This window comes from Oncorhynchus kisutch, linkage group LG16 (genome assembly GCF_002021735.2).
Source record: "Oncorhynchus kisutch isolate 150728-3 linkage group LG16, Okis_V2, whole genome shotgun sequence".
NCBI lineage: Eukaryota > Metazoa > Chordata > Actinopteri > Salmoniformes > Salmonidae > Oncorhynchus > Oncorhynchus kisutch.
In genome coordinates this window covers 37,004,917-37,023,124 of record NC_034189.2, presented here as the reverse complement: position 1 = coordinate 37,023,124, position 18,208 = coordinate 37,004,917, and the positions used below count along the sequence as shown (strand labels likewise).

At 43.7% G+C, this 18,208-nt stretch overlaps 2 protein-coding genes across 18 annotated transcripts; both read right to left on the bottom strand.

Moving 5' to 3' along the window:
- Nucleotides 1–142: 142 nt before the first annotated feature.
- prkag3a (protein kinase, AMP-activated, gamma 3a non-catalytic subunit) lies at nt 143–5,471 on the bottom strand. Of its 17 annotated transcripts, none has more exons than XR_004203434.1 (14): nt 5,289–5,471; nt 4,951–4,990; nt 4,672–4,772; nt 4,405–4,479; nt 4,143–4,224; nt 3,893–3,951; nt 3,417–3,462; nt 3,244–3,298; nt 2,850–2,976; nt 2,534–2,711; nt 2,353–2,390; nt 2,069–2,215; nt 1,271–1,462; nt 143–389 (listed from the first exon to the last, which is right to left on the bottom strand). XR_004203434.1 is itself a non-coding variant. In XM_031792304.1 (14 exons), exons 1-14 carry the CDS (start codon nt 5,454–5,456, stop codon nt 367–369), a joined length of 1,233 nt encoding a protein of 410 aa, XP_031648164.1. In that variant the 5' UTR covers nt 5,457–5,471; the 3' UTR covers nt 143–366. The 17 variants fall into 17 exon arrangements, 14 of the variants coding, with proteins under 14 accessions (XP_031648164.1, XP_031648167.1, XP_031648169.1 ...); XM_031792304.1 differs by having other exon boundaries at nt 1,369–1,462; XR_004203436.1 differs by lacking the exon at nt 4,405–4,479 and having other exon boundaries at nt 2,947–2,976; nt 3,404–3,462; nt 5,243–5,381.
- A 3,772-nt stretch (nt 5,472–9,243) lies between these two features.
- On the bottom strand, nt 9,244–18,123 carry LOC109906655 (protein CNPPD1). The gene is made up of 8 exons (XM_020504477.2): nt 17,910–18,123; nt 17,273–17,375; nt 17,086–17,167; nt 16,884–17,004; nt 15,982–16,110; nt 13,512–13,573; nt 12,684–12,801; nt 9,244–11,835 (listed from the first exon to the last, which is right to left on the bottom strand). The coding sequence occupies exons 1-8, from the start codon at nt 17,970–17,972 to the stop codon at nt 11,185–11,187; spliced, it is 1,329 nt and encodes a 442-aa protein (XP_020360066.1). The 5' UTR covers nt 17,973–18,123; the 3' UTR covers nt 9,244–11,184.
- Nucleotides 18,124–18,208: the final 85 nt, after the last annotated feature.

Here is an 18,208-nt window from a genome sequence, read left to right as displayed (position 1 = left end):
ACATCTGCTGGATAAATTGGATAGTACTATCCATTCTTACGTAAAATACCATTTATATTTATATCTCCACTTGTTTCTCTGAAAAGCTTACATAAAACAGTGAAATCCATTGTGCAAGTCCATTATAAAAAAACAAGTCAAATTGATTTGAACATGTTTAATACAGCACAAATTCAGCTCAACACAAAGTAACACAAACTTATATCGTCAATTTGATGAAATGTAACTAACGACTATTGTGATTTATTGAACTCAACTGATACAGCTGATTGTTGCAGATTGTTTTTCTCTACAACAGTATGTTGACATTTTGAAAACGGTCTCCCTTTTCATCCACCATGGACTTCACATTGTCCTCTAGTGATCTCAGTTTGATTTGCTTGAAATCTCTGGAAAAAAACAACAACACAATAGTGGAAATGCAATATTATCAACGATTGGAATGATTGTAACCAAAGCATATGATAAAAAAAGGTTGTGTGCATCAAAGTGTGTTCTTATTATATCAGCATAAATAGATAATAAGCTCCATACAGATTCTTGCCATAGACACAAACCAATCTGAGAGATGCAAATGAACAACAACATGGTTGCATCCCAAACGGCAACCTATTACCTATATATAATGAACTACTGACCGGAGACAGACTAGTGTCCTATCCAGGGGCTGTACTTGTACATCAAGCTGCCTCACGCTACAGAAACAGGAGATGAACCGTTTCGGCTTGCACAAGCCAAGCTATTTATTAATTTTTCACCTGAGTCATATGGACACTGGTCAAAAGTAGTACACTATAGGGAATAGGGTGCCATTTGGCATGCAGATCAAATCAGATATCATCAAATCTTTATGCAGATACATCACCACATTCCTGTAGTGCCATACTGTAACTTGGCCTTTTAGCTGCAGCTAGTCCATAGAATGTCAACCACAAAAGCTTGGAATCTTCAAGATTCCAGTCCTTTTGAAAGTCATTGGATTTATACTGCTCCCCATGCATCAGGCAAGCAGGGAACGATAGGTCAGAGGTCATCATAATCACCCTTTGCAGAGAAAGTGTGTGTGTGTGTCTGCGCATGTGCGTGTGTGCCCACTTGCATGTTGGTGCTTCAGGGTACGTGGTGGGGGGTTGATATGTGGCTGAAGCTCAGAGAAACAGGGTGCAACGTATAGCAGCAGCAGCTGTTGTGGGGGGTCAAAGAAGTGTGTCGGACAGCCAGTCAGTGAGCTGGGGGGATTGGAGAGAGGAGAGAAAAAGGGTGGACATACCTGGGCCAGGAAGGTGGGGCTAGAGGCTGTGGAAGATGGAGGTAGGGCAAGGGGGCCTGACTCCCACAGGTGCTAAGAGGCTAAAAGGGCGTCAATACCTGCCGGGCTTAACACCATGGCCTGGAGCAGGTCAGAGAGAGAGATGATCCCCCTGCACACGTCCTCTTTGTCCACCAGGACCAGCCGATGGACCTGAGGGGAAAGGATGAGGAGTAAAAGAGGTGAGGAGAGGATGGAGAGAGGAATGGGGCAGGATGGGGGTAAGATGGGGACAGGATGGAGAGAGGATGGAGGGCACGATGGGGACAGGATGAGGGCAGTATGGGGAGAGGATAGAGAGTGGATGGGGGCAGGATGGGGTAGAATGGGAAGAGAATTGGTGCAGAATGGGAACAGGAGGGGGAGAGGATGGGAGTGTGTGGTGGGAAAGGGTTGGCCATGGTTACACAACAAGGACTTACCAGTAATTAAGTAGAGTAGAGTAAAGCAGTAAGCATAAACCTTCATAACTCTATTTATATTTAATTGTGTGGGCTAATAGAGCTAAATGTTACAGCATATCAGCGCCCATTACTTTGATGTCTTTTTTAAACAAACTCGTAGGTGGAGTGGAGAGAGAGAGAGGGCCACTGTGATAGAGGACATGACCTTGGTCATATTCAGTAGTGCACACCGTACCAAAAATAACAAGTGTTTCTAATTGGACACGTTCAAGTAGTCCCTCCCTGTTGCAGCCCGTTTTCTTCCATTTGGAGCCTTATGAATACAACCCTGGTGGGAGCAGAGTGGGACACTAACCTCAGCCTTAATTATGCGATCAATGACGGTCTCCAGGGTCTCGTCGGGGAGGCACTTGATGACGCCCTCAATGAAACAGCAGCGCCGTCGGATGGCCTCCTGCATGGACATGTTCAGGTTGTTGTACGTCTTCTGGGCAGCCAGATTCTGTCTCCGAGAAGAAGAGACGAGGAGCGGAGAGAACAATAAAAATGTACACAATGCACCAACAAAGATGTGAAGGGCTTTATTTTGTATTGTTTTCAAGTGAATTAAACTGTAACGGGCAGCTTTGGGGCACTTACAATCACATCAAATCTGGAGTAGAGAGCCACCACCTTGCCTTGGTGTACAAAGGACAGTGAGATACATAGCCTGCCTACATCTTACAAGTGAAACTTTATTTTTGAAGGGCACCTACGTAAGGACATACACATACTGTACTAGTCAGTGTTCGACTTTGAACTAGAGATGAGGTTAACCCACCTTGCTCGTTTACTACGGGCAGTGCGGAGACCCTCCTCTCTACAAACACAGACAGGGCATCGTAGACTGAGGCCGTCTGCTGGACCGTGGCAATGTTCCGGAATGTCCCGATCCCAACGTCCTGGATAGTCTTCTGCATGAAGCAGGGTTTTGGGACTGTCTCTTTCTGTGTAGAATACTTTTAATTAAAAAATAAAAAGGAACACAAGGATTGTAAAAGCAACACATACAGTTCACAACACCACTGTTTGAAATGGATGACCATATGATATGAGCATAAACACACAGACATCTTCTTCAAGTCATGTTGTCTTACAAATATATGGAGAAACTTGAGGATTCGCTTGTGCGTGAGAATGTGTAAGACATTTCCGGACACGGGATCGATAACCGGCAATCTGTGGATCTTATACCTCAGTAGGGAATAGATGGCGTCGAAGAGGCTGCAAAGGAAAGGAGGGGAGACTGAGTAGGCCTATAGTGTCTAACCCTGGAGAACACAACCAACATCCACACCTGGGTCATGTTGCAAAACGTTTTGCTACAGTGTGCCGTACTGAACACAACCCAGAACACTGCCTGTAATTGACTGAATCCCAGCCTCAATTTCCTTAGTCTGTCACTCATTTTAAAAAGGTATCAGCAAAAGTAACTACTCAGACAAAGTCAGGTGACAGGAGTTGGTTTGACTGAGAGCTGCGTAGATTCACCTGGCGTCTGGAGCGATACTGTGAAGACAGTGGTTGGAGTATTGCAGGTACACATCTGCAGAGAGAGAGAAATAAACAGAATGGAAAGTCACAGAAAGACATGTACGTATATACCATAGACATAGAACACTGTATCATTTGCTTTCTCTAGCTTATTTACTTGAATGAATCACCTCGCCATGTTCCAATTTGATGCCTCTCCAGCTCGTTCATTTGAACCTGTGGGAGGGTGGAAACATATTGGACAAATTATGATGAATGATTTCTGTGTTATTCACACAACCATGATCTTGTCTCCATTGAACATGCTTTATAGGCCAAGACTAGGCTTAAAGGGATAGTCCACTCAAATTACAAAATGGTTTCCTTACCATGTAAGAAATGTATGGCAAGATAAGACAGCAATCCATGCTTTGGTTTCTAACCTGGCCACTGTCACCAAAGGCTAACTTTTAAGAATGTTTGTCCAAAAATCAATGCAGGTCAATATCCCCGTTATTAGCATTTTGCATGTTAAATGTCCAAATCATCTTTAAGGATGTTTATTGAGCTACACAATCCATTTCAGGCACATTGGGATGACTTGGACATGAAATGTGAAACATGCTTATGACTGGGATATTGACTGGCATTTGGTTCATATACGCACCAATGGGGACCTGTAGTAACGATGGAGAATGTTGATGAAATCTGTTATAGTCAGCATACCTGTGAGGACAATAGAGAGAGAGAGAGAGAGAGAGAGAGATAGAGCTCTTATCACTATTGGCATGGATACGTGCTAGTGTCTAGTCTTCATATCACACTACCCCCAAAACCAGCCCAAGCTTGCAATCATTCAGGACATTGCGTTGCCATAAGCAAGTAGCAAGAGAGCACCCCCTAATCTCTTCACTTACCCACAAACCTCTGTGTCTTGCTATCCCAGAGAGGTGCAGCTCTCAAGCCGTTTGCTACAAGAGCGAAAAAGGCTTTCTTCACCTGCAAACATAGGATTTTTGTTAACACAACCAGTTAACACCAGTCTTAGTAGTGAGTATGTTTTAGGGAAGAAGGAATGAGGCTGCACATGAATTATTGCTGCAGGGACAAGGGAAAACCACTATAACTGACTGTAGCTGTAGTTACAGGAGAGAGGAACTCTGACTTGAAATGTCATACCAAAAGGGACCATGACCTTTCCCTTGGGAAGTGGAGGGAGAATATCTGGGCTGAGTTCAGCAGGAAGAGTATGTTCTGAAACGGGGAGGCACTACGTGAATTTGCCAAATAAGAACACAGATTTTAGCTTCCTGTAACCTGTTGTGAGACGTTTTGCTACGATGTGCCCTACTGAACACTGATCCTGGACTCTTGATTTGGCCCCCAAATGATTTTGTATTGTTCAGTTCCAACATACAAGTGGGTTACATGACCCTGGACTCTTACTTGTAGTGTTGTGTCAAATATGACCAGTTTACAGCTGGTTGGAATGGCCTCATAGCAGCAATGACTTTTCATGAACTTCATGTACATCTCAGCATCAGCCTCTGAAGTTATGGGTAAGTGAAGTGGGTACAAAGTTACACACACACACACACACACACACACACACACACACACACACACACACACAGACAGTTATAGATCCCCTATACACCTCATTCCATGAAACAGACACACAAATGTACATTCACACACACAAACACTGAAGGTTACCCGAATTACCTGAATTCTTCAATTCTTCACGCATCTCTTGAAACATGATCTAGACCAACAGAAAAAGAACACCAACAACACTCTATAACACCTTGATAAATGTGCTCTAAAATCACTGCTGGAATGAAGCTCGAAGGGAAAACATTCGGGATCAAGTTGAACTAAGCTCTAAACCAAAAACAGTTTACAATCCAACCAACTTGTTTTTTTACCCCAGCTTTACTCCTTGTAGTCCTAAATGTTTCAGTCCTACACACACTTCTCAAACACAAATCTGGCCAACTCGTGTACCATGACTTACCTGCCTGATAAGTATTTTCTCCATGAAAGACTTGGGCACAACTCACCCAACAATAAACGCTAGATCCTGCTACATGCAGGCTCCTCTCCCCCTGCCTGTCCCACAAACCAGTTGGGTCTATATTAGGAGCAGGAGTCTCAAGTGGTATGCAGAGGGCCAAGGGGATGGGGGTGGGGTCTGGGGTGAGGCGCAGGCAGAAAAGGGGTGGGTACATTCCTCTCTGACATATTCTGCATAGTTTCTGTGTGGATTTGAGGAGCATTACATCATGTTGTTGATGTGGTTCCTGGGTTGTGAAAACGTTTTGCCTGGCAATGTAACTGATCTGATACGCAGACTTGGCACCGTAGGACGACACGAGGAACAGCAGTCAAAAGGACGTGTTGTGTTGTAATATGGATATGTGCTGAAGTTGAATGCAATGGAGAGGTGCTGCAGTGTTTTGAAGGCTTGCTATGACTCTGGTGATGGGTGTAACTATGTTGACTGTTTTGATTCAGCTGTAATGGCTTCCTGTTCCCATTGGCATTGTGTTGCTCATTGTTATTTGCACGAGCTTGAGGAGGGCAGCAATAACAGGAAACGAGGTGAAGCACACTATGTTGTGCAGAGTTGTTGCTGGGTAGATTGCATTTGAATTATGTTTCCTTGATTCCTCACATCTTCTCTCCTCTCAAAACACATTGGAGAAGATTGGGGCTCATATTTACAGAGTCTCAGATTAGGAGTGCTGATCTAGGATAAAGTTGAGCCGAACACAACCTTACAGTGAAATGCTTACTTACAAGCCCTTAACCAACAATGCTATAAGAGGTTAAGAAAAATAAATGTTAAGTAAAATATTGAAAATAAAAGTAACAAATAATTCAACAGTAGCAGTAAAACAACAATAGTGAGGCCATATACAGGGGATATCGTTACATAGTCAATGTGCGGGGGCACCGGTTAGTCGAGGTAATTGAGGTAATAAACTCAGCCTAAAAATAATTGTCCTCTCACTGTCAACAGCGTTTATTTTCAGCAAACTTAAGATGTGTAAATATTTGTATGAACATGACAAGATTCAACAACTGAGACATAAACTGAACAAGTTCCACAGACATGTGACTAATAGAAATTTAAAAATAATGTCCCTGAACAAAGGGGGGGTCAAAATCAAAAGTAAGTCAGTATCTGGTGTGGCCACCAGCTGCATTATGTACTGCAGTGCACCTCCTCCTCATGGACTGGAATTGCCAGTTCTTGCTGTGAGATGTTACCCCACTCTTCCATCAAGGCACCTGCAAGTTCCCGGACATTTCTGGGGAGAATGGCCCTAGCCCTCGCACTCCGATCCAACAGGTCCTAGACGTGCTCAATGGGATTGAGATCCGGGCTCTTCGCTGGCCATGGCAGAACACTGACATTCCTGTCTTGCAGGAAATCACACACAGAACGAGCAGTATGGCTGGAGGCATTGTCATACTGGAGGGTCATGTCAGGATGAGCCTGCAGGAAGGGTACCACATGAGGGAGGAGGATGTCTTCCCTGTAACGCACAGCGTTGAGATTGCCTGCAATGACAACAAGCTCAGTCCGATGATGCTGTGACACACCGCCCCAGACCATGACGGCCCGTCCACCTCCAAATGTATCCCGCTCCAGAGTAGAGGCCTCGGTGTAACGCTCATTCTTTCGATGATAAATGCGAATCCGACCATCACCTCTGGTGAGACAAAACCGTGACTCGTCAGTGTAGAGCACTTTTTGCCAGTCCTGTCTGGTCCAGCGACGGTGGGTTTGTGCCCATAGGCGACGTTGTTGCCGGTGATGTCTGGTGAGGACCTGCCTTACAACAGGCCTGCAAGACCTCAGTCCATTCTCTCTCAGCCTATTGCGGACAGTCTGAGCCCTGATGGAGGGATTGTGCATTCCTGGTGTAACTCGGGCAGTTGTTGTTGCCATCCATTACCTGTCCTGCAGGTGTGATGTTCGGATGTACCGATCCTGTGCAGGTGTTGTTACATGTGGTCTGCCACTGAGAAGACGATCAGCTGTCCGTCCTGTCTCCCTGTAGCGCTGTCTTAGGTGTCTCACAGTACGGACATTGCCATTTATTGCCCTGGCCACATCTGCAGTCCTCGTGCCTCATTGCAGCATGCCTGAGGCACGTTCACACAGATGAGCAGGGACCCTGGGCATCTTTCTTTTGGTGTTTTTCAGTCAGTAGAAAGGCCTCTTTAGTGTCCTATGTTTTCATAACTGTGACCTTAATTGCCTACCGTCTGTAAGCTGTTCGTGTCTTAACGACCGTTCCACAGGTGCATGTTCATTAATTGTTTATGGTTCATTGAACAAGCATGGGAAACAGTGTTTAAACCCTTTACAATGAAGTTCTGTGGAGTTATTTGGATTTTTACAAATTAACTTTGAAAGACAGGGACCTGAAAAAGGGACCTTTCTTTTTTTGCTGAGTTTATGTACATGTAGGTAGAGTTAAAGAGACTATGCATAGATAATAAACAGTAGCGGCAACATAAAAGAGGGGTCTGGTTAGCCCTTTGATTAGCTGTTCAGGACTCTTATGGTGTGGGGGTAGAAGCTGTTAAGAAGCCTTTTGGACCTAGATTTGGCACTCCGGTACCGCTTGCCGTGTGGTTGCAGAGAGAACAGTCTATGACTAGGGTGGCTGGAGTCATTGACAATTTTTAGGGCCTTCCTCCGACACCGCCTCGTATAGAGGTCCTGAATGGCAGGAAGCTTGGCCCCAGTGATGTACTGGACTGTACGCACTACTCTCTGTAGTGCCTTGCGGTCGGAGGCCGAGCAGTTGCCATACCAGGCAGTGATGCAACCAGTGCTCTTAAAATGCTCTTGATGGTGCAGCTGTAGAACCTTACGAGGATCTGAGGACCCATGCCAAATCTTTTCAGTCTCCAAGGGGGAATATGCTTTGTCGTGCCCTCTTCATAACAGTCTTGGTGTGTTTGGACTATGATAGCTTGTTGGTGATGTGGACACCAAGGAACTTGAATCTCTCAACCTGCCCCACTGCAGCCCAGTCGATGCGAATGGTGCGTGCTCGGTCATCCTTTTCCTGTAGTCCACAATCATCTCCTTTGTCTTGATCATGTTGAGGGAGAGGTTGTTATCCTGGCACCACACGGCCATGTCTCTGACCTCCTCCCTTTTGGCTGTCTCATCGTTGTCGGTGATCAGGCCTACCACTATTGTGTCATCGGCAAACTTGACGATGGTGTTGGAGTCATGCCTGGTCATGCAATTGTGAGTGAACAGGGAGTACAGGAGGGGACTGAGGACACACCCGAGGGGCCCCCGTGTTGAGGATCAGCGTGGAGGATGTTGTTACCTACCCTTACCACCTGAGGTCGGCCCGTCAGGAAGTACAGGATCCAGTTGCAGAGGGTGGTGTTTAGTCCCAGGGTCCTTCGCTTAGCTTTTAGATGACAGAGGTAACCTGATCCATGATTAGCAATCCTACGCTGAGACACTTTGTGAATACAGCCCACAGAACAGGAACCCCATATATTCTGCTCCAATGCAGTTTGAGGAGACAAAGATGAGGAATTTAAGAAATTCAATTGAGAATCCAAAGATGGTGGCTTAGGTGACAGTGCCTTAGCCTGGTCCCGGATCTGTTTGTGTCGTCTTGATAAAGACCATGTGAATTGGCAAGACAGCCCAAACAAATCTGTGACCAGGTTAATGCTTGCTTGACACTACACATGTAGATCAGTGCCTGTGTGACTGCAGTTCTTAGATGTCAGCTCAAATGGCATATTGCTTTCTAGGGTGTGTGTGCGTGCCCAGATTGTGAGATTAATAGCTCAATGTTGACAACTCACATTACATACTGTATGTCAGTGGACCATGTGAACAGCAATACAGGCATAAATGACAAATTATTATTTTTTGGTTAAGAGTCAAGCATTTTATTATTATTTTTTTAACAGATTTCTACACATTGTTTACAAAATTTAAGGATATTGTGCTTCAAAATCTAAGTCTGATTTGAAAAATGTTTTATTTAGATGTTTTCAGCAATTCAACAAAAGCCAAACTTCATGAGTTCATGTCCTAGGGACCACAGTGCCTCCCTGGCTTTGTAAGAAAGGTGTCAATGTAAAACCAAGTCATATGTACAAATATCAAATTCCCTAGCAAGAACCTTCTATCTTGAGTAGAACAATATGAGAAGAGCCAACTGTTTTTCAGGGATGAGAGACTGAAATAGTATTACTAGAATTTACATCCCCATTCAAGTAAATCTATGGAGAAAGAAGACATTTTCCAATTTTGAGCGGGTGGAGAAGACAAAATTGTATGCGAGTGATTGAGTGGTTTTTAATGTTGTCAGGTCTCCCCAACCAAATTGGTATGTTAAAGAGGGATACTAATTAATTGCATAAATTAAAAAACAGACATTTACTTTAAAAAAGTGATGTTTTGCACAATACAACTGTTTCCATGAAAAGGGTAATTGGATGAAAATCACATTCATTAGATACATTTTCAATCATATTCAAAACTCTTATTTAAAAAAACATAAACAGTAAACTGGTTATGACCTATTTCAGTTGCGTGGCATTCTGTTGTACAAACATGAAATTAGAGATCGCCACTGCATTCTATCATGGTAAAATAAATAGTTAGAGTTCCATCTGTCCCCCAGTGCTATCTGAGTTTAGGGTCATGTTCAGTAGGCAGGAAATGAAACAAATGTCCCCCCCTTTTGCTCTCTGACCTTGTCCAATAAGAAACTTCTATTTTCGTTTACTATTGCGAAGTGGTGTAAAGCATTTCGCTATGATGTGCCCTAATGAACACGACTTGAAGGGCAGCCAAACCGAGATATGAATTGAATGTTTACTGTTTTTTCACTGGAATAAAAAAGCATTACATCTCTACTATTGTTCAGTGCAGGGACCAGTAGCCATCTGTGCAAAAATATGTTGACATTTTTTAAAATAACAACTACAGTAAATGAGAGAATAATAACCCCAAAACTCCATGGCAAATCAAATGTAGTCTAGTTGTCTCTAGCTTGAGTGCAAGTCTGTTTGTGCCGTCAATCCAACTCCTTCTCACTCATTGTCATGCAATGTTTGGCTTGACAAGGACAGAAATAGAGTTGGCAAGAGCACAAACAGATCTGGGACCAGGCTAAATTGCCTCCCTTCTTAAAGCGCTACAGTACAGTACTGACTTAGAAAGCAGCCTTGCTTTTGTGGAGACAACTTACTTTCTCAACACATTCTCAAATAGCTATGATGTCACATCAAAACTTAACTCTTCCAACTAAAAACTTGACTTAGCCCAACTCCCACAAGCCCCCATTTTCAAGCATAGGTAAAGAGTAGGTAGCCTGGGTACCAGTCTGTTTCTTCCATCATGCCACTTTGTCATGCCAAACATGGAGTGTGAGTGGAATGATGACACAAACAAATCTGGTACCCAGGCCAAAGACTAGGTAGTAACAAACGCTGTGTGGGTATGGTAGCCATGCTTAGACTTGTTTTGTGTCTTTTTTAAACCAAACAAGAAAGATTAGTTTGCCATGTACACACCTTCTAGACCTCAAACACCTCCTTGACTTTGGAAACACCCATTGTAAAGCGATGTGATCCAACCTCCTTTGAAAAAGATACGTTAGAAAAGATACGAGGGTCTGAGCACAGAACTCAGATCTCACGCTGTTATGAGTTCATCTCACTTATTTACACCAATTCAGCTGGCAAACCACTGTACAAAATGTGCTACTCACCTTTAGGGGGCCTTATCTCAAATTTAGACAGTATATGCAACAAAAAAATGCACATACAAAACAAAATCAAGCCTTTCACTGCAACAGACGCATTCTGAAAAATCGGTTTGTTTAATTTGGAGTCCGGCATCATAGCCATTGCAGGGTAACGATAGTGGCTTGTTTTGTCCGTCTGTGTCTAGCTGGGCATGAGGAGAGATTGGGCTTTCTCGATGGGCAGCATGAACTGTGGGCAGCAGGGTCCGACACGGAGGCTTGCCATGCCAGTCAGACGGGAGTCCAGGAGCATCGGGATGGCTCCGTAGAGGAGGGGGGCAGGGGCCAGCCATGGTGCTGCGGGGTGACCAGGGGTTCCAGGCTCAAGTAGTGGAGCAGAGGTGTTCGATGGGCCGCACTGGATGAAGCCAGGAGGGAGGCTCCCCACTGTAACTGGGCAGCCAGGGTAGTGCAGAGAGGAGGCGGACAAGGCTGGTTCAGTGTCAGGCTGGGGGTGTGGGTCAGTGTGGCTTAGGGAAGTGAGGAGAGAGCCCCATAGACACAGTATAGAGGTCTGGGAGGTGGTTGGCGAGCCGTGGTTGTTGTGGGTGTGGAGAGTGCCAGGTCTGCGTTTGTGACTGTCGTTGCCCAAGACGCAGCAGCGAGGGAGGTCGGATGCTGGACTTGGGGTCTCTGGGACTGGGAGCAGGCCTAGTGGTGGTGGTGGAGAGAGGCTGGAGCTAGGCAGGTGGACTTGGCTGACTGGGGACAGGGGCTGGTTGCTCCTGGGGAGGCTGGTGGCGATAAGGCCCGCGACACTGGTCAGATACACCAGCCCCAGCATGCAGGTCACCTAGAGAGAGGTGAGGACGTGGATTTCTTTCAGTGTGTTTTTCCTTTCCTCCCAAACTAACTACTTTCAAAAGTGTTGCTTCTTTCAATCAACACATAGTTTATGTGGGTTTCTACAATGAGCAGTTTTCAGAAATTGATGTGATGGAAATGTTATACTTGTGCTTTTCTTATAACTCATTTCTGTGTTCATTCATGTGCTGTTCTAATAACCAATTTTTGTGTTCATGTAAGTGACTGATTTAACAAATCCTCACTTATCAGTATCTACAATTTGGCAGTACGCTCAGACCTTGTTATGAGAAAGAAAGATATTTCAGTTTCAAGGTCTCAGCTTAGAGAGAAGAAGCCTCGTGAGGTATTGGTCTGTCACATGTATGACCCAATATTGATCAGTCACACAAATTAAACAAAACTGTAATGATGAATTAATTATGCTAAATCATGCAAATATAACTTGTCTGTGTATAGCAGTATATAAGACAACTGCTAGGACTGCCACAGCAGAGCTCCTAACAGAAATTCACTATGGTGTATTGAGTTTGTTGAAACCTCTCCAGCACGCTGACAATAAACACTGATTAATTTAAGCTCGACTTCGAGTGTCACTGTGTAAGAATTTCCATGACATTGACATGTTAATTTCAGGGGCGTTTCTGAGACTAGTGTTGTGTCCATTTGGCACAAAACAGGAGAAAACATAGTACCTGAACATGTCAAATAAGAAATGCTATTGTCCATTTCAAAATGTTCTGCTACGGTGTGCCCATACTGAGGATTACCCACAACTCAGTCCTTCAGTGCACTGGACCCCACTGCCCTGTCCTCTGACCACTGGCCCCTCCTCACCTTGGCAAAGTGCAGGTAGATGGCCGTCAGTGCTTGTCGCCACGCCGCCTGCTCCAGAAGCACACAGAGGTCAGTGTAGGTGAACCAGCCTCGCTTCATCCCCTGGTTCTCTGCAATACTGGAGTCACAACAGGCCAGAGTTAATACACACACACAGTCCACACTCAATGCAAACAGAGAGAGAGAGAGATGGACCTAGAACAGAGTCTGGCTACGCTCATGTTACTACGCTCATGTGACACACATGACCAACCCTTTGTTTGAACTAGCAGCTCTGTATCAGATCTACCAGCCAAATTACCACAAGAACTTGACACTACTAATTTAGTTATTCCCTGAAAAGTCATGGGGCTTACAAAAATAGAAGTCTCTATGACATTCCGAACCCTTCATAGCTTCTTGTGTTTCTAATGGTTCTAATGCATTAGGAGTCACACACAGACACATCCACCCACCCACCCCGACACACAGGCAGATTTTTTCTTGAGCTGATGGTTAGGGGGTCGGAACATAATTACAAATATTTTGTAGACTGCAAATTGACTACAAGAAGGCCAAACAGATATATTTGACTAAAGCAATAATTTCAAATCTTGCACAGATTTGTATACGATCACATATACTGTATCTCTCTCCATTATGCATAGGAATACTTTGGAACAGAGTTCCAGAATTAAAATCACTTGGTTGATTTGCTGGTGTTTTTACATTAAAGTAATGTCCAACAATACATTGGAAAAATATTTTTTAATTTATTTTTTAAATCACCCATGGGGAAACCTGCACCAGCACGAAAAACGATCTACGTGAATGACGACAATCACAAACCTGGTTTCTAGTTGATTCAGTATGCCAAAGTAGTCCCCTGGCTCAGTGAAGAGGCTCCACTCCTAAAACACAGAAGTGAGAGCAGCTGTCAGATTTCATATTATATGTCCATACAAATACAGTACAATGGGATTTAAATATTAGTGATGGGTGGGTTGACACAACCTGCACACGGGCGGGTGGGTTTAGGGTCATGAAATATTGTGTGGATGATGTGTGTGTGCTAGCAATGTTCCCTCTAAGCTGCAGTTCTTTATTTGTACTATTTTCGACATTGTAGAATTATAGTGAAGACATCAAAACAACATATGGAATCGTGCAGAAATCAAAATATATTTATAATTGAGATTCTTCAAAGTAGCCACCCTTCGCCTTGATGACAGCTTTGCACACTCTTGGCACTCTCTCAACCAGCTTCATGAGGAATGCTTTTCCAACAGTCTTGAAGGAGTTCACACATACTGTTTGCTGCTTTTCCTTCACTCTGCGGTCCAACTCATCCCAAACCATCTCAATTGGGTTGAGGTCGGGGATTGTGGAGGCCAGGTCATCTGATGCAGCACTCCATCACTCTCCTTCTTGGTCAAATAGCCCAGAGGTGTGTTTTGAGTCATTGTCCTGTGACTAGTCCCACTAAGCGCAAACCAGATGGGATGGCGTATCGCTGCAGAATGTTGTAGTAGCCATGCTGGTTAAGTGTGCCTTGAATTCTAAATAAATCATTGACAGTGTCACCAGCAAAGCACCCCCACACCATCACACCTCCTCCATGCTTCAGGGTGGGAATCACACATGCAGAGATCATCTGTTCACCTACACTACTTCTCACAAAGACACGGAGGTCAACAACAAAAAATCTCAAATTTGGACTCACCAGACCAAAGGACAGATCTCCACCAGTCTAATGTTCATTGCACATGTTTCTTGGCCCAAGCAAGTCTCTTATTTTCTTATTGGTGTCCTTTAGTAGTGGTTTCTTTGCAGCAATTCGACCATGAAGGCCTGATTCACGTAGTCTCCTCTGAACAGACGATGTTGAGCGCGTCTGTTACTTGAACTCTGTGAAGCATTTATTTGGGTAGCAATTTCTGAGGTTGGTAACTCTAATGAACTTATCCTCTGCAGCAGAGGTGACTCTGGGTCTTCCTTTCAAGTGGCGGCCCTCATTCATGAGAGCCAGTTTCATCATAGCACTTGATGGTTTTTGCAACTGTACTTCTCTTGCCATTTTTCAGATTCACGCGCCAAATAGCCTACACCCCAATTGTAAAATGCTTTTGGGAAGGGGCCGAACAGAAAAAAAGTCATTGGCGATCCAGTGAAGCAAAAAGGACAATAAGAGAAAAGCTACGAAATGGAGAGTTGAAAATAAAGAAAAGGCGGGCAAGAAAAGTAATGTTTGGGAAAGATTTGGTAAAGTGGTAAAAGAGGATGATAACAGTGTCAGCTATGTTATGTGTGACGATTGTGAGGCGCTATACTTTAAAATAGGCATATGACACTGCAAGGGAACTGTAGCCCACTGTTCAGATGGGTTAAAAGGATACTGAAATCTGGACCCTGAATTTAGGTCTATAACCTCTCACAAAGCCTTAATATTAACCCCATGCGGAACATAGAATTTATTGCAGTAAAATGATACACCAAATGTAGGAAACATTTAGACCCAAACAGGAGTGGAGAAATATGATTTCTTTCTTTCAGCATCTTGAGAAAAAGCGAATGCGCAGTTAGATACCATCTGTAGAGGTGCTATCTTCATCAGCATCATAAAAGCTGATAGTATTTCAACCACATAAAATATGCATCCAAGCACAACTGAAATATTTTCAGAAACCCATTGGATTGTTTACACAGCTTTCTATTTCCTTACAACAAGTCCACCTGATGCCATTTGAAAATTTACACAGAAAATATTTCCTTTTTTTTGTTATTGCATTTTCTCCAGGTTCCTGAACGTCTTTGCTCCGTGAAAGAAGCAGAGATGACAAATGTCAACTAGATTGAAGCATTCATTCTATCGATTTGTGATATTCTGGTGAGCAAGGGTTTATTTTGTCTTCTAGGGAAACATAATGACGGAAGGGAAGCTGCATGTATCTAATTATAGACAAGGTGACTAAAAAAGCCTACCAAAATGTCCATAATTCTAAGCAGAAACATACCCAAGTCAGGCAATAAAAAAAATCATGCACCTTCTGTCAAAAAATCGTTCTGCCGTCTCTGACTGTAGCCTACAGCGCATTTTCTATTTTAGCTGGTTAGGGTCGGTCCCCAGACATTCATTGCGGACGGGTACGGGTGAACTAATGGTTGACCCACGCACCACTATTAAATATATGGCTCTGAGTGGGACCACACGTTTCTGAGCCTGTGTGTATGTTGAGCGGGTCTGTTACTTGAACTCTGTGAAGCATTTATTTGGGTAGCAATTTCCGAGGCTGGTAATGTAATACTACGTATAACTTACAATAGCATCGAGGAAATTCATCTCCAGAGTGTTGACAGTCTGGACGTCCAGTTTCCCAGCAGCCCCCCACTCGTCATTGAACACCTCCTCATCCTCCCCTTCGTCGTACAAATATTTGCTGGCAACCATCTGGAGGAAAGGCGAAACAGGATTAGGAGGTTAAGATCAGTCCATATGTCATAGAAAGCTAGATGTGTTTGCATCTTTCTCCTCACACATACTGAGCAGGAGATTCCATCTTATTACTTTTGACGTGACTATTGTTGTTGACTGATGTCCTGCATTGTTGAAGAAGCTATCACGTCAGCATTTTGTTGCATCTTTTATACCTGCTGTAAACAGTTTGTGACAAATAAAATGTGATTTGATTTGAAAACATTTTCCAGACACACTTAAGCCTACTCCTGGTCTAAAAAGCACATTGCGGGTGGCTGCGGGAAATTCTAAATTGAACAAGAATTAGGTGTAGTATATGGGTCTGGGCCCTACATGCCCAGCAATTATAGATGCCCATTTTCATAACAAGCTGTTCTGTGCCCATCACGTGCATAGCCGTGGCTTAATTCTGGCGAGACGACTAGTGTTTCACAGACATCGCTATGACCTAATTCTGGCGAGAAGACCTGTGCTTTTCAGTCACCCACATGGCCATTGCATAATTCTGGTCAGATGGCCTAATGCTTATCATTTAGGCTAAATAGCCTTTGCCGAATTCTAACGAGACAACCTGCGAGTCCCAAATGGCACCCTATTCCAATCAATCAAATAAATATTGTCACATACTTCTTAAACAACAGGTGTAGACTAACTGTGAAATGCAGGTCTTTGGTCTGACAATAAGCAGTACACTACAAAGAGAATAGGTTGCCATTTGAGATGCATGCAACCTTTGGCCCACATACCATGGAGATAAGGAAGAGGTCAGAGGAGGAGATCTTTTGCAGGTATTCGGGGTTCCTGTGTCGTAGCCTTTCGATGTAGACCAGGGCCAGCATCATGGCACACGGAGAGATGCACGCCTCCCTGAAAAACAAACCAACTATATTAAGTTATGAAGACCATTACATGCTAAAAAAGGATAACAAGTGTCAACAGACAACATACCTCGCGACATGAGCAGCATATTTCTTGTGCAGTTTTCGAATTGGGCTAGGGGCAGATTTCTGAAGGAGTTCCACAGCAATATCTAGAAATCATATTCAGAACATATGAATCAATCATTCAAATTCACAACATAATAAACAACAGTCACACATGGACAGGACACAACCTAACAGACAGAATAGCTAACCTGTAACAGGACAGGAAAGGTTATCTAGAGAGCCGTCTTGGTCCAGGCCATAGTACAATCGCTTCCGCACTCTCTCAGACAGTTTCTGATGGCCAGGAAGAAACTGTGAAGGCAGATCAGAGTTCATTGAGCGAAGGGCCTAATTTCATGACAAAAACGAAACTGAAATAACGTTAGCTAGCTAACTTTACATGAGCAAGTCATGTCAACACGGTTGGAATAAGTTAGCTAGCAAACTAGCTATCCCACAAACTCTTATATTCGGTTATCCCATTGGGTTTGCTGGCTACCGTTTTACGAGGTAACAGTTTACGTTAGGTGACAAGTCATGAATTTGAAGCTAAGTCCAGAACAAACACATTCACATATAGCTAACGTTAGCAGGCTGGTTAGCTACGTTACCGCGTGAGCTAGTACAATACTGTACAATATGTAACGTTAAACGTTAACTTGGCCGTGTTTTGATGTTCAATTGTAAGACAGGCATACAACACGTGTTGTTTAACCTGGTATACCTATTTAAAATGCGATTATTACCAAATATGTCTAAAACTCACGTCAACCCGTTTGCTGTCATATTTCACTACCTAAACTAGCCAACTCAGCTAGCGTCACTCGCCTTGACAGGCCAACTTACCGTAAACTCCTGAAAGTCAGAAAATTGTAATGTTCGTTCACTAAACAATTCGTTGAAATCCATGATGTCTATCCAACATTAGCCAAATAGAAGAAAGAGAAAATCTAGCTGAATAGCTATAAAACGGCGCCTGGTTTTACTCAGGCTAGCTAGCACAGCAGTAACCCCCGTCGTGATGGCTGACAAGACAGGAGGGCGGGAACAGTTATGCAATGTACTAAATGGCTACAAAATGTTGTCTAATAATATAAAGCTAGTAATATGGTAAATTAGTAAAAACAGAGCCCACTTCATCACAA